At 38.1% G+C, this 15462-nt stretch overlaps 1 protein-coding gene across 6 annotated transcripts in view; it reads left to right on the top strand.

Moving 5' to 3' along the window:
* The window catches only part of EBF1 (EBF transcription factor 1), a 285549-nt gene that overhangs the window by 266049 nt on the left and 4038 nt on the right, over positions 1–15462 (top strand). For 5 of the 6 annotated variants that reach the window (XM_075509695.1, XM_075509694.1, XM_075509693.1 and 2 more), the window contains exons 12-15: positions 4247–4312; positions 4908–5085; positions 6693–6872; positions 10573–10767. In XM_075509695.1, the coding sequence (XP_075365810.1) occupies positions 4247–4312; positions 4908–5085; positions 6693–6872; positions 10573–10767 (619 nt within the window). The remainder of the gene's footprint in view (positions 1–4246; positions 4313–4907; positions 5086–6692; positions 6873–10572; positions 10768–15462) is intronic. The other variant, XM_075509696.1, reaches the window with a different exon arrangement.

The raw sequence follows: 15462 nt of genomic DNA, 5'->3' as shown, positions 1-15462 counted from the left end.
TTTTTTCACTAGTTGCTGAATAAAAAGTAAGCAGATGTCAACAGAAGAAAAATCCCATCTTTTTGAAAGCTGGCACAAAATGTGTTTATCATGATAAAACTTGACACACAATGTTTTTGTCATGATAAAACTTGAAATGCAAGTTTCATGATCTTAATGAATTCCTTCTGAAGGGGATGCATGCCACAAACAAAACATGCAAAGTTGCTGTAATGTTGGTTCAAGGTACATTCTGTCAGAGTGGATTCAGTCTGAATTTCAGTCTTTGTGCTTCAAATGCACAATCATTCCGGTATGATTTATATAATCTTTCCTACAGTAATTTTGGAATAGGCAAAGTTGCAGCAGACTTCACTACCCAGCCTCCTCTTTTGCTTGTGTAAACACCCCTTAGTATTTTCAGGAGGAAAATTTGATTAAAATATTTAATTGCATTCCTGTTTCAAAAATTAAAAAGGTAAAAATCCCTCAGTAGAAAATCAGCTTCAGTTTGGAATAAAAATGGACTCTGGATCTGTGGTGTGTAGCTGCATGGAGGGCAGAGTTCTGATGCATCATATTTAATCACTAAAGTAATCTTTCCTTTTTCCAATATTTGCTTAATTGTTATTTTGATAGAAATAAAATGATGCTCATTTGAAATAAAATGCAAGACAAGACGACCCTCACTTTAGCTCTAACTAAATGCTGCGAAGTCCTTTATTCTAACCCAAAAGCTGTCAGACTTCTAGCATTAATAGAAGAGTGAATATTTCTTGACAAATGCCCCCATAAATTAGATATTAGCTTTAGTCAAACTCTGTCTCTCTCAGGAAATATTTCCACTTGCATATTCAATTGGAAGGACCTTACATGATGCCCACTTACTGCTATGAAAATCTAGGCTTCTGAGATGAAGGCAAAGAAGAATTTCTGTGAACAAAAGAATATCTGGAATAACAGACCTTGAGCTTATGCAGAGATTTCTTTTTTATAGAATGTGAGGTTCACTCACTTTTTGGTATGTCTGTCTGCTGCTCTGTCCACCTATCTATCTGTTTATCTATCACCATTGCAGTGGTAACATGCAGTATCAATTGGATTGTAAAAGACATAGATCTTTTATATTAGCTGTCCTTTTTTATAATACCTTTTACAAATTTAATCAATGCATTTTAATATACAATATAGTTTAAGTGCAATATACAATAAATATTCAAGCTTCATCTTAAACATGCTCTAGCCTTTAAATTGTTAAAACTGCAGTGCCCTTTCAATCTACTTACATAATGTCATAAAATATACATTTCAAGGTAAATGAAGTCAGCTACTTCAATTTAGTCCCTCAAACTGGTAGTAAATGAGAGGTTAACACTATGGTGCCAAACCCATTATTGAGTAAATTTAGCACCTTGGACAGCTCTGTAAAATCTTTATTGCTTTCCTGACCTGCTCGTCATGTTCTGTCTATGTGTTCAGTGGCTCTCAGCTCTGATTGAAAGGCAATATATTAGATCCCGAACACAAACATGCTCGGGGGCTGCTTCACTGTGAGTGTAATGACATGGAGGTGAGAACAATTTTCTGGTCACCGCAATCCAAGCACCTTGCAAGGTCTGTTGCTCTAACTTATAGAGGACTTTTGGGGCTCCTTTGTATGTGGAGTTGTAACAGTAGCTTCTATGGTAATTTAAGCAGAGCTGCAAAAGGTTTAAGATGCATTCAGAAAACAAGAAGTTAATATTTCGAGCATGCCTGTAGTAGCATTTTGTTGTGTATTTTTAAAGCTAGTTTGTGTCTATAAGAAGCTACCGTCAGCTCTGGAATAGAAGATACCACTATTTGACAGAGGAGTTTTTGTGTACATCTACTTTGTATGATCTGAAAATGTCATAAACAAGAAATGCTTTTATTGTGTGAAAATATTGTTAGAGAAAGCATGAAACTCAAATTTACAGATTCTGAAAATGTTGAAAAAACATAACCGTTGACTAGCTAGGAAAATGGAATGCTACTTGTCAAGCATATTTCAATAAACCATCACGACAATTAGTTTTATTTACATGCAATATGGTATGGCATCAAAGAACTTCCAATGTTTAAGAACTGGAATATATTTGATATTAGGTAGAGCGGCTGTAAGATTCCATGTAATTACCTCATTTTTTAACATGGTCTTCAATCTCTTTTTAGATGCATTCTAATGTTTTTAGCTCAGCATTACATAAATAACTATGATTAGTCAGGTAGAGCAGAAATGACTATTTAAATTTATTTTTTTTAGTAATTTAACATAATGACAGCTTAGGTTAACAATATTCCAGAGCAGTTTGTGGGCTACGTATCACATTCTAATTTTACATCAGTGAAATATATAGTGCAAACAATTTCTACTGAAGTGAAATAAATCCTAGTTTGCAAAGTCAAATGTTTGTGCAGTAATTTTCCACCTAAAATCATGGATTGAAAAAGATAACATTTTTCAGTAACATCTCTGTTCTTCTCTAGTCTGTATCTTCAGTATGAGACAGAAAGGGCAACTCAGTGTTCTGATGATTCTGGTAAAGAAACAAGGATTGATTGTACCTGGATGTTGTTTGTAGTCTGTCTGTCCGTGATTATACTGCTAACTGTTGTGGTCAAGCTACACAAAAAAACCCCAAAACAACAACCACAATGGAAAGAAAAAAAAAAAAACCCAACCAACAGAAAAAGGCTGTAGCAACTTAACTCCTCAGAATCTGTTTCAAATGTAGTGATTTAAAAATCCATAAATTATATATTACATCTCACTTCATATGTGGAAAATAATTTAAATGTGTGTTCTGAGAGAGGGGTGTGTGCAGCAGAAGGCAAGCCTAAATGTTTACTGGGAGTACAAAAATCCTCCATCTCATTTTTGAATTTAGGACATTATATATGTCATAAGTAGTTACTGCAGTATGACAACTATTTTATCTTATATTATAGAGAATTTAAAATTGAAAAAAATGCTAATATGCATCTAAAAGCTTGTCATTTGAAGAGTTGTTCAAGGATTTTTGAAGAGGTTATGGTGACAGCAAAATGAACGCAATTATATCTCTATTTTCTGATCAGAGTCTACAGTATATGAAAATTGAGCATTACTGTTTCTTTTTGGTATAAAATATGGCTATTGTGTAAAATATTTTAAGTTAAAAAGTTTAACTTTGTAGAAAACTGTAAAATCCTTAGAACTGGTACTATTTTTGTAAGCTACCTGCAGAAATATGCTGTGGTGAATAGCATTGTGTTAGTATATTAGAGCAATACTTAGGGGCTGAGAATTACAAAAATATGTTGTTTTACTCAAAGGACAGTCTCAACTGGTTTTGATCAGGCAAATGGGAATCTGCTAGGTGCTTTAAAATACTAAGAAAAAAATATGTCTTCTGGCTTAGTTCTGTAATGCATTTTTACAGTTTCTATCAGGATTGTTCATAGAGATTTTTCCACGCTGTAAAATATAAGAACACAGGAAAAGCTATTATTACTTGAATGCCAGTTTAAAATACTCTAAGAAATATTAAGTGAAAAGGAACAAATAGGAAAATGGAGAAAAAAAATTTGCCCAAAATGGAGAACTAAATCCCAGACTGTTTTAACTTCTGCTGTCCATGCAGGGAATTTTTCCAGGAAACGCTGCACCGTACTGGGCCATTCTCTCATACTGTATGTGTTTTCCTCTTGTGCATCATTTTATGTACATGGATCCTACCCTGACCCATCATATCGAGATACAAACCAAAGAAGTTGAAAGGTTACATTACGAGTAGCATAGGACTGATTGGATATCTTTTGAACGTGGCCTGCTGGGTAAGGTCACAATTCCTGCAGTATGCAATTAAGAATAAAATAAACACATTGAAGGGATTCATAACATGCTCTGAATGACATTGATTGCAGTAATCTAGTAAATGACCTCAGGATTGTATTCTGCAATAAACTGATGAGTGGTTTATAGTGCAGATGGTAGAGACAATTGAGTGATGTATTTTATTTTGCAGCACCAATGATTCTCACCTTTTGACTTGATTAAGCGTGTGTGTGAATAGGATGAACTAGTGATTTAACACCATTCAGTGGCTGCTGAGAGTTGTTACAATTAAGGTGTACCTGGTGGGAGGAAAAAAACCCCACAAAACATGGTGCAACTAATAGAAGAGTATAAAAGATTCTAATATTTGTTTTCCCCCACAAGGAGTTTATTGAACTCAGAGGAATGCATCTGTTTTTATATTGACAGGAAGTAATACTTAAGAGGGCTGCTGATTTAGTAGAAGCACTCTATGGTATGCCACATAATAACCAGGTAAATGCACTCTACTTCAGCAATTCTAAAACATGGCTATTTCTTAGATGTATAGATAGATCAGGGGCTAAAGTTATATGGTACTACAATGTGAGACAAGAATAGAGGGCAATGTCATATGTGGAGTGGGGTTTAGTTTGCTTGTTTTCTTTTTTAAAGGGTGTGAATTAAGTTCTCGTAAAAGCAACGTGTTATTAACCCTGGAGGCATTTGCCCACTTTCACCAGATATTATATAATACGGGCAATGATATGCATTATGTCTTGCCACCAGTGATTTTTCAATCTTACCCTAAAGATAGCTTTAAGGTGGAGTAAATCTAGGCTCTGGCCCCATTCTGCCAGGTGGTCTTGTTATACAGAAGCATGGCCACTGGGACTGAAACTTCCAACTCTCTTACCACAGCTGTCAGGATTTATCATGAAGGCAGCAGATCATATAAGCATTAGCTATCAGTCAGCCAACTGGTTTAGAAAGAAAAGCGTCTAGTTTTTGCCTTTGGACAGGGAAGTGTTTCATTTTGGTGTGTAAGAAAAGGTTTGTCAGAGTTGCATTGGTAACTCTTTTATTCTTTTTTTCCCTTCTTATCCTCTAGGAAATAATCCTGAAAAGAGCAGCAGACATCGCAGAAGCACTCTACAGTGTCCCCCGCAATCACAACCAGCTCCCCGCCCTCGCTAACACGTCGGTCCATGCAGGAATGATGGGAGTGAATTCCTTTAGTGGTCAACTAGCTGTCAACGTTTCTGAAGCCTCACAAGCCACCAATCAGGGTCAGGAGAAGACTCGTCTTCCTCTCTCTATGAACCTTTTCTGATAAAAGTCAGGGAAACATGCAGAGCAGTGAAAGAGTGATGGTTCAAAACTGAAGGCTAGGAGCATGTCTAGACAGACACCGTCCCACATGCATGCACAACCTTTGAATGACACAATACCGTCATGAGATGGGGCTTTCTTTAGTGACTTTTACCTCAATTTGGGAAAAGCACTTCTGCAGATATCTAAATAGCTTTTCCTTCTGCTTAGAATAACACTTGTATTTGTGTTTAAGTCCCACTAATTTTAAAAGGATTTCTATCAACTTGAGCATGTACTTAATGTTAAGTACTTGTTTATATATTTTCCTGAGCATGGATGATCTCTCAGTCTAGGGCCTATGTCACAGTTCTTTATAACACAAAAGTATCCCTTAACTATTTGTCTGTTTGGTTTGGTTTTGCAAGAGAAATAATATTGGCACTGATTTTTTTGCAGAGTTTGAGACTTTTCTAAATTTTGAAACTAGCAAAAAATAGAAATATTTACAAAGACATTTTCAGAGCTTCTCTAATTTTTAAAATAAAGTGTTTTTCACTTTGTATAAAATCAATATAGTTTTAATTCCTACAGTTAAAAAAAATATGAAGAACATTTTTGTAAAAACCCTTTGCATTTTCCCCTCTCCTTTGCTCAGCTCTATTTATTATCTGACTTAAAAATCCACTATAATGAGAAAGTATTATAATGAGGCTGTTTTCTAGGAGGACAGACAAAATTATTTTGCATTACACTAAAAAAATATAAATTATTTTTAGATGAAAATATTTTATGGATGTACTGTGTGGTAGGAAGAAAAGTTGGCATTTTTTCTTCTAGGAGTGAAGATGCATTTTGTATTTCTGTGCTTCTAGAAACAAATCTTCCTTTCTGGATATTTGGATATGAGTTTCCCCAAACGTCATTTCCTGAATTAGGTAGAGATTCAAATTTTAAATTGGTGCCGAATTCGATAGTCATTTTCTACCAACATAACAATCAGACCAGGGCAAAAAGACTAAGGATATCCCACTACTTTGAGAAATATAGCCTACATAAAGTGTGCAAATGAGCATCTAATTTGAGATGCATTAAAAGATGCTCATTGCACATCTAAAGTGTGCAATGAGCATCTAATTTGAGATGCATTAAATGAGCGCGACATCAGAAGAGAGTTAAAAAAAATCACATGCTTTTAACATACCTTAAGTTGGTATGTACTCCTCACTTTGAAAATGTAGGTCATGTTTACTCCATTTCCTACAAACAGCTCTTTTAGAGTGAGTGTTCCTGTAATACCCAATGGTAATCTTTGCTTGAGGGCATGGGTTGCCTGAGGAGCTGTGAAGGCTGTAGCCTCCCTCCTCCTCCTTTGTGCTCCCATCAGCAACGACCTAGGGAGCGAGGGTTCACAATCTGGGTTACCTGGTGGGCAGTGGTGGTCAGTCCTGGCCCTCCCCATGCACATCGTGGCTGGACCAGGCTGCTGGCTTGGTAGCCCAGAGTTACTTGCTTGTAGCTGTTTGCGTAAGAAACTGTTCTCGGGCTAATACCAATTTCTAAATGTATTCCCTTCCCACAAAAGGTTTTACTCGCAACTCGAGCAGCGTGTCACCTCATGGCTATGTGCCAAGCACCACCCCTCAGCAGACAAATTATAACTCTGTCACAACAAGCATGAATGGCTATGGGAATGCTGGAATGTCAAATTTAGGCGGTTCTCCAACTTTCCTGAATGGATCTGCTGCCAATTCTCCCTATGCCAGTGAGTATTATATGGCTTTTCTGTATTTTGCACATTTTCATTAGAAGGAGATGGTGACTTTTCTGTGATACTCAATATTTAGTTTCTATTTTGAGCACTTGAAACAGAGCTTGGTCCTTTCTCTCCTCTCCAAGGCACTGACCTTTGAAGCACTTTGAAGACATTAGCGTTGCCAACAATGGTCTTCTATTATTATTATTGTTGTTGTTGTTGTTGTTGTTATTATTATTATTATTAGGGAGTCTCATAAGAACTTAAAAAGAATAATATCTCTCATGATTTGGGCTGATAGTTTCATAACTTACCTTATACTCTATAAATAAGAAACGCTGTCCTCAACGTTGCTAGAAAGCAGGGATGGCATAAGTGACTGAAAGTCCATTGGAGTGGATCAGAAGTCAGTTGTCAGTACACAACTTTTTGTTGCAGTGGGTACGGAAGGAAGCTAAGGATATTTGCTGCAGGAAAAATAGTTTTTTCCAGCTGTAAGATATGAAGGACAGAAAAGTTTACTGTAATAAGAGTGACATTTCCATAAGCTGCATGATGATGTTTCTGAGACCTCTGAGTAAATAATATGTTCATAACCTTTATAGAAATTATGAATTACTATTGGGCCTAATCTTGATTGCTTATACTCCATTTGCTTTGTAAGTAGGTATTATATTGACTTCACTGAGAGCTTAGTATTAGTCAGTAAAATGTGACAATGGCTCTTAGAGTTTGTGTTTTAGTGTCTGTACAGTGAATGCCACAGAGATGTAAGTCCTATATTCATTCATATATAATCATATATTCCATGGCGTAAAGAGCTTATGGTCTACAGTCCCACTTATGGAAATATTTATGTGTAGGACTAACTTTCTGCATTTTTATATTAAAGGTTTAGTAACCTGTTTAAATATAAATACATTTCTGTTCGTAAAGGCCTATGAACCTCTTCTGCAGCCGCTCACACAGCTCAGTAGTCCCTATTCACATGAGAAAATTAAACGAATAGGACCTGCCCAATTCCTCTGACATTACTCATGTGACATAAAGGATTCCACTGACATCTGTATAAAGCTGCTAGCAGAATCAGGCCAGAAGGTCTTGTCATATAAATAGGTTTCTAGGCTGAGACTCTAGCATGGACAGGTCAAACAGACTGATGAACATGCCAAGGTTTACGCAGCGAATCTTAAGTTTAGTGGTGTAACAGCAGTAATGAGTTATTTTGAATTGCATTGCTAGAGTTCAGACTTAAAAAGGGGATAGTAACCAGGATTTAAAAAATTACCTCCAAGGCTTCTTAGCTGCTGCAAATTTAGAAGAAAATATTTACCCACATAACTAGTACTTATAACCTGGGAATTGCTAACCAGTTATTATTTTTGTACTCTAATAATAATGTAACAAGTAATGTTACAAAGTACCTTACTTATTAAGTTGAATTTACTGTCATAGAATCTGTGCACTCTGAATTCATAATATAACATGATTGATGAGACATCTCTTTTTGGAAGCAGATGCCAGTAATGCATTTAAAATACTCTAGCAGTGTATTATTTCATATTTATGAACGAATTCCTCTTTAGAATAGCACTTCACTTCCCAGCCCTGGTTCTCTATTCTTGTTATATTTTGGGAGGTTTTCTTGGTAGATCTGTCATTCTGCTAATGCCTAATCCATTGAATCAGAAAATGCTTCAATCATGACCTGAAAATTAAAAGGTGGCATTCTTAATTAAATCAATAAACTAATTGCTGTATAGTAGCAATTCAATTTAGGTGCTTTGATTGCTCTCCCTTAGCAAGTACTTCCAGACATAGAGTGACTTCAGACTAAGATTGTATCTGTCAGACTGTGAAACTTTGAACATTTAATTTCCATTAATTGATTTCCTCAGTGTTAACAAATATGATATCAGATTCTCAAATAAGAACTTAAATAGGGTGATTTTTATCTACATAAATGCAAATAAAATAATAATTCAAAGCCCAGATGATAGGATTTTACTCTATAATATGTAATTATTCATAGCCCCCTCGTGTATATAAGTGGTTTCTAAACAGGATGAAGAATGAAAGTATGGGATCTTACTATTGGTCCTTTCCTTTTTTTTTTTGTTGGATAAAAGGGGCAACTGGCAATGCTGTCTGAATATAAAAGTAGTTGGCTTTATTTTCATGAAAACAAATTCACTTAAAACCTCAATGATAAATACATGAACCAAAGATATTTATCCCACTATATAGTAAAATAACGGTTTAAGGATATATGTATTTAAAAACTGAACCTCCTATGTAGCAGGTTTGCATTTTGGACAATCAGTTCAGTCCCTAAAAAAAAGGAGAGCCTTATGTCTATGCTTATTTAGGAAAACTGAGGACTCTCATTTTATTCAGTCTTGTAGTTAAAGCCAGATCTTCATTTGATATAAACCAGAATGGCTTCATTGCTTAGCTATTCCAGCTGAGATTCCAGTTGACGGCTCTGAATGAGAATGTTGTATTGACTGTATTCAGACGGTGGTCATATGGGAGATATTATTTGTCTCTGGGAGAATTATTTGTCTTGACCATTATAAAACAGACTTTCATTTTCAAAATTCTCCATCTTGGGTGAGATATGAAATGCCAGCTCCATTCCTGTGCATAAATAAAATGGTCACGTGAGAAATATGACTGTTTTTCACGTCACTGAGAATTCCTGGGAAGTCCCCACAGCAGAAACTTTCCCAAAGCTGATGGACACAGGGAAGCTGGAGACTGACTTCGTACTAGTAGTTGTAACACAGAAAGCATCTGTGGTCATTGTGAGAAAGGTTTAGTGGTTTCTGCCATTGGGAGATAAAAGAAAAGCATGATTTCTGTCAGTTATACACACATTTTTTTGTGCAACAGACACTGAAAACACTAGTGCCAGGAGAGCAATGGAGTAAAAAAATGCCAGAGCAGCCATCTCACTGGTTGCTTCATGCTGGACACCCTCCATGTATACATGTGTGTGTGTGTGTGTGTATTCACAGCTTTTGGAATAACTCCCTTTAAACCCTAGTTCTTGCAGGGGTTGAGAGAGGAAAGAAACCCAACCATTTTTGCTGACTTTTGACAGCTGGGTCACCACTAAGATCTCTCTACGTTTTGCAAGTTTGCTTGAAACTCCGTAGGTCTTTCTGGAGCCATCTTGCTAAAAGGAAAACACGGCTTAAAATGCTGTTTTGGAGGCCAGTTAAAAACTCAAACCTTTCCAAGATAAAAATTCCAGATCAAGATTTGTACTTTAACCACTTTCCTTGCCCATCAGTTTTGTAACCCCTGAGTTACCTACATGGTCTGGATTCCCTCTTATACACCTACACAAAAACATTACAGTGGCTAATGCCAATTACTAGAAAAGTTTGAAACAGGATGGCAGGACAGGGTTGTTGTAAGAATAAAGAGTTGCAGTGACAGAGAATTAAGGGAGTGTTTAAGAGCTCCTAGAATTACTGCTCCTGAACACCTGCAAAACAAAACAAAACAAAACAAAACAAGTGGGTTTCCTGTAGTGACTGATCACGCTTTATGAACAACCAGAAATCTAACTGCAGTAAAGGCCTTGGCCATTTGAAATTAGACCCAGTGCATCCGAGAAGCAGAATTCTCTTGTTTCTGCAGCCTGCTGATTATCTAATGCTAAAGAATGCCTTTTGGGGGGGTCTTTTTTTTCCTTTAGTTGTGCCATCAAGTCCGACAATGGCCTCCTCCACTAGCCTCCCCTCAAACTGTAGCAGTTCCTCTGGGATTTTCTCCTTCTCACCAGCCAACATGGTCTCAGCGGTGAAACAGAAGAGTGCTTTTGCGCCTGTCGTGAGACCGCAAACTTCTCCTCCTCCCACCTGCACCAGCACCAATGGCAATAGCCTGCAAGGTAAGTGAAACCAAGTCTGGAGCATAGATGGCTGCTCTCAAAACCATGAGTTCCCGGCACCTTGTGAGGCTCTAAGTAACACTGAGTTGTTAAAGGGGATAGAAGACAATGGGGGATCCCTGGTGGTCTCTGTCCTAAGGTTTCCTCCCGTAAAGAGTAACTGGACTCCACCACCAGCCCACCTAGTACCATGCAGGTGTTTGGCAAGCACCCTATCTCTAACTCAACTAATACTGCTGAATTGAGAGACTGTGTCTTTTAAAGCACAGACCTACTGTTATGATAAAAATGAGTAATATTTCAGCTTACTAATACCATCCTTTTTCTTTCTTTCCTCTCTTATTCCCTGTTGTCGTCCTTTATCAGACCAGTCTTTTGTGGACTCTAGCAAGTACTCCACTGCAGGGTCTCTCCAGGGGCTGGCCTTCTCCTGAAGTACGTCACTCAATCTTCCCTTCCTTTTTTTCCTTTGTCATAGTAGACTTGTGCAGAAATCCTACTGAGAGCAAATAGACCGTTACAGAGCTTGGCACAAACCTTTGCCTTTCATAAATAGAAGACACATTACAAACTAACAGCAGCATTTTACAGTTCAACTCATACCAGGGCAAACATTAGTTTCCACTGATTAATGTACTTCTGTGCCGATTAATTCCATAAACGGCGTAGGGCCTTTTTGAAAGCCTCTTCAACTGTTGGTATCAAGGGGCTGCTCCTTTTCTGCATCCCTTCCCCTCTCATTACAAAGTATTCCAGCATTAGCACCTGAATATGTTTTGAAGCATTGATGCAAGCCGAGGGAGTGACAGACAAAAGCTTGTCAAACTGAGGATGCTGCAAAGACCAGCACTGCCCATTTCATTGTTTGATTCAGCGTGTTTTACAACACTGTGCCTAAACCTTCCTGTGTAATTACCTCACTACGCATTAGTGTGCTGAGAGAGACATTTTCATGCTCGCTTAGACCGAGGAGTTTCCATAAGCAGGTGCAGCCAGCTGCCTCCAACGGTGCCAGAGGTGGGAAGGATTTTGCAATATGCGTTGTGCTTCCCCAGACCTGAGGTCTGTTTTCCTTTCCACGTGCCTGTGCAAATTATCCAAAGAGCATCGAGCAGGGAATAAAATCCTTCATTTTTAAAGCCGTGCTCGGAAGGAGCTGTGCAGAGCAGGGGGAGGATAGTTCCACAGACTCCACATGTCACTCTGCGGCCTCTGGAAAGAGAAACGCTGGGCTTGCGGGCATAATGCTGATAGCACCATTAAGAGCCAAAAAAATCTATATGCAGGCAGAGTGGAAGGAATTCATTCATAAAAGCTGGGATCTATTGTGACTGAAGGACAGCATTGCTCTCAGTGCATTTTACCCTGGTGAATTGGGAGGAGGAATCCTTGCAGATGTACACACATGCACACAGAAATTGTGAAAATACTTGGAACATATAAGCAGAACTTGGCTGCCTTTGGTCAGGACTTTGTTATAAATACAGGCTGTGTCAGGAATAAAACACAACGAAATTTTCAGATGAGCCGTAGTGTTTAGGAGATTAATTTTTGCACGTTTTAAAAATTCGGCACTGCTGACATGCTACAAATTTTAAAGGCAACAGCTAAAAATGTTTCACCTCTGTATTAAAAAAATAAAAAAGGAGCTAAGAGTGGACCGCTAGAAGCTTTTGAACATGTTAATGTTTTTTTTCTTCTCTTCACCTTGTCCCAACCTGCTGTTGCAGGTGGAGAGAAAAAGCGAGTAACAGGAGAAAGCTTTTTCAGGCACTGTTTTTCCTTTCACAAGACACGGAATTCCCAGATTCCACGTATTCGGTTATGAAAAGCAATTATGGAATGAGCTGAGAGCACTGGACGCAACTGAGGCTTGCTGATTGCCTCCTCACTGTGTCACATCCAGATCTGTAATGCCCAGAAACCACATAGATCTGAGTGTTTCCCCTAATTTTTATTTAGCAATTCAGTTTTCATAACAGGAATGAGACACCAAGAGATGGTTCATTTCTAGGTCATCACTGAACTTCTTGGTGAGTTAAAGACACACAGCCTTTAGTCCCATGCCTTCTGACACCACCTGAGGCTTGTAATAATCACTCAGAAATGCACTGCCTGTTGTGCCTTATTGCTTAAATAAACAACCATGTCTAAGGAGGCTGTCTTATCTCTCTTGGGCTTCTGGATACATCAGAAAGCAATCAAGCTTTCCTTATGTAGCTTAGATATCAGCAGAACTCACTAAAACAACAGCTAGGCTTATCTGTTGTTCTCTTTGCCATGCAATTTTGTAAAACTCAAAATACATTATTTCTGTAATTTGCTAGCAGCAAATACAAATTAGTATGTGATAGAAGAAATAGTGCCCATTGGTGGGAGTTTTTCTACTCTCTTCCCTCGCTTTGTGGAGCTGGTGTGATCTCATACCTCCACTGTTTCCCACTGATATCTCCATTTTCAGGATCGACAACATGCTACAGCTGAGAGAATTTGCATGATGAGATGTAGTACTTACGGAATAAAAGTAGAGAGATATAAATGAAGACTTGGAAAGAATGGAAATATCAAAGATTTTAGGCAGAAAAGATATAATTTTGCCATTTGCCTTGTAATTTAATTAAGAATTTCAGAGCTCTTCAAAAACAATAATGCTTTGAAAAAATGAGCAAAGATCTGCATCTGTACCATTTGTTTCCAATGGCAAAAGGTGCACGGCTGATATGTAACTACAGGAAAATGTCTAAGCCATGCAGGAAGGAGTTGCAATTATGTCACCTTTGTTTGGGCTCTTACCCAGGGTAGGCAGCTGTGCTGTCTCAAGAGAGAGACAATTCTTCGTCATTTCTTGTTGAAATCGAATTGGTTTTGATGAATCTTTTAGCTTGAGAATTTTTTGTTGGAATAATATTTTGACATTTTCTGAAGTGTAGGTATTTTTTCTAAAGCAAAACAACATCTTGTTTTAAAGTTTCACTAAATTTAGAATTTAGAAAGGGCTGAAAAGGACAAAAAAGGTTAAAGTAGAATGCACAGAGGATTAATTATCCATCTGACTCTGCTCAGTTGCACTCATCACATATAGGAAGACTCTACCCATTCCCATCTGCTCAACTCCTTGCTTATCTGAGCAGTAAAGGAGGGAGCACTGTTGTTAGTATTGCTTTTCTCTGCGCCGTAACATACGGCGCTGACGTCCAAGCACTGCAGTCCCACCTCTATATTCTGGTAAACAACTGCCATTCATGAATCTCCAAGTGCTTTACTAATAGGGATAAAAATTGTTATCCTCAGGTAAGAAACAAACAAATCAAACTGCTTGATGTAACACAATGAGCTAGAAGGAGAACTGGGACAAAACCTGTGTCTCAGGTCCATGCCCTCCATGCCCTCACTGTGAAAGTGAGTCTTTCATACATTCAAATAGGGAAAATCACACTCTCTCCCTTAGCTGTAGGTGTCCGCCTTGCAGGGCTGCCACAGCAGAATTACAGTCTGGTTGACTGTATCCGTCACTGTCAATACCTATTTTACTGATGCCATAGAGGTCTGTAGTTCAGGGTCCGTACCCTGGCCCATACTCTAAGGATCCCAAGAGCAGAGTAGGGAGCAATCACAACAGTGAGAGCGTTGCTTAGCTTGGGTTTCCTTCATTTTTAGTCACATGAACCAAAGGGACAGCCCAATTGTGAGGATTCAGAACTTGTTGTTTGAGACACTGCTGCAATAAAACCCATTGAGAATTTTTTTAAACAAAACTGCTGTTGTTTCACCCAGTGTTGATTAAATCGGCAAGAATTCTAAAAAAAAAGCAATATCGAATTCATCCTATGATTTGAGATGAAGGAGACAGCATATCTATGGAGATAATATGAAACTGGAGCCTCAGATTATCTCCATGGTAGAGCCAAAAAAAGCCCATGACAGGAAATACCTCAGCAAGGAACATCTAAGACACGGTGGTGTCCTCTATGCTACTCACTTGAGTGTCTTCCTGTAGGGCTTAAAGCAACTCAAGTCACCTCTCTATCACTTTTATCCTCATTCTCAGCTCCTTGAAGAGCCCTTATGGGGAGCGGAAACCATCAGTACAGTGATTCCACATAAAAACATTGCTGAATGATAAATTCCAAGAATTGAAATGCTGCTGTATAGTTGCAACATGTCACCTCTGAAGATGGCCTGTTCCAAACATGTGGATGTGTTTTGCATTCTTGCCTTCTCCTCTCATTTTATTTCATTTAATCAGTGCAGTTTACTCGAGCTGTTCTCCCCTTGCTGATTAGACTTGTAATTCTTGCACATATGGTGGTGTTTGTGGAGAAAACATTTCCCTCCTCTCCCCCTCCAACCCCAAATCTGTGAGTCTTTTACTTTGGCTCTGTTCTTATCAAATAATTGCAGCTGTAATTAAAGCACAATGAATCAGCACCAGTCAGAGGGTTGAGTCCTTCCTTAAGAAATTACATGTCCAGATGTCTGAGATGGCAGGCAGTTCTAGCATTTAAATAATGTACCCATGAAGTCCCGCCAACCCGAAGGCGAATCTGTTCTCTACCTTTTGGCAAACAACTGTACAACTAGTATTTTAAAGATGCGTTGTTGTTATCGTTTTCATCATAAGCTTGCATGGCTATCTCCTGTAATGATGTGCTTGCTCACAGTATATCACTTGGACACTTGGTATGTCTGATTTGC

This window comes from Mycteria americana, chromosome 8, assembly GCF_035582795.1.
Source record: "Mycteria americana isolate JAX WOST 10 ecotype Jacksonville Zoo and Gardens chromosome 8, USCA_MyAme_1.0, whole genome shotgun sequence".
Classification (NCBI taxonomy): domain Eukaryota; kingdom Metazoa; phylum Chordata; class Aves; order Ciconiiformes; family Ciconiidae; genus Mycteria; species Mycteria americana.
The sequence above is the reverse complement of the archived record's forward strand: the minus strand, read 5'-3'. Positions and strand labels throughout refer to the sequence as shown.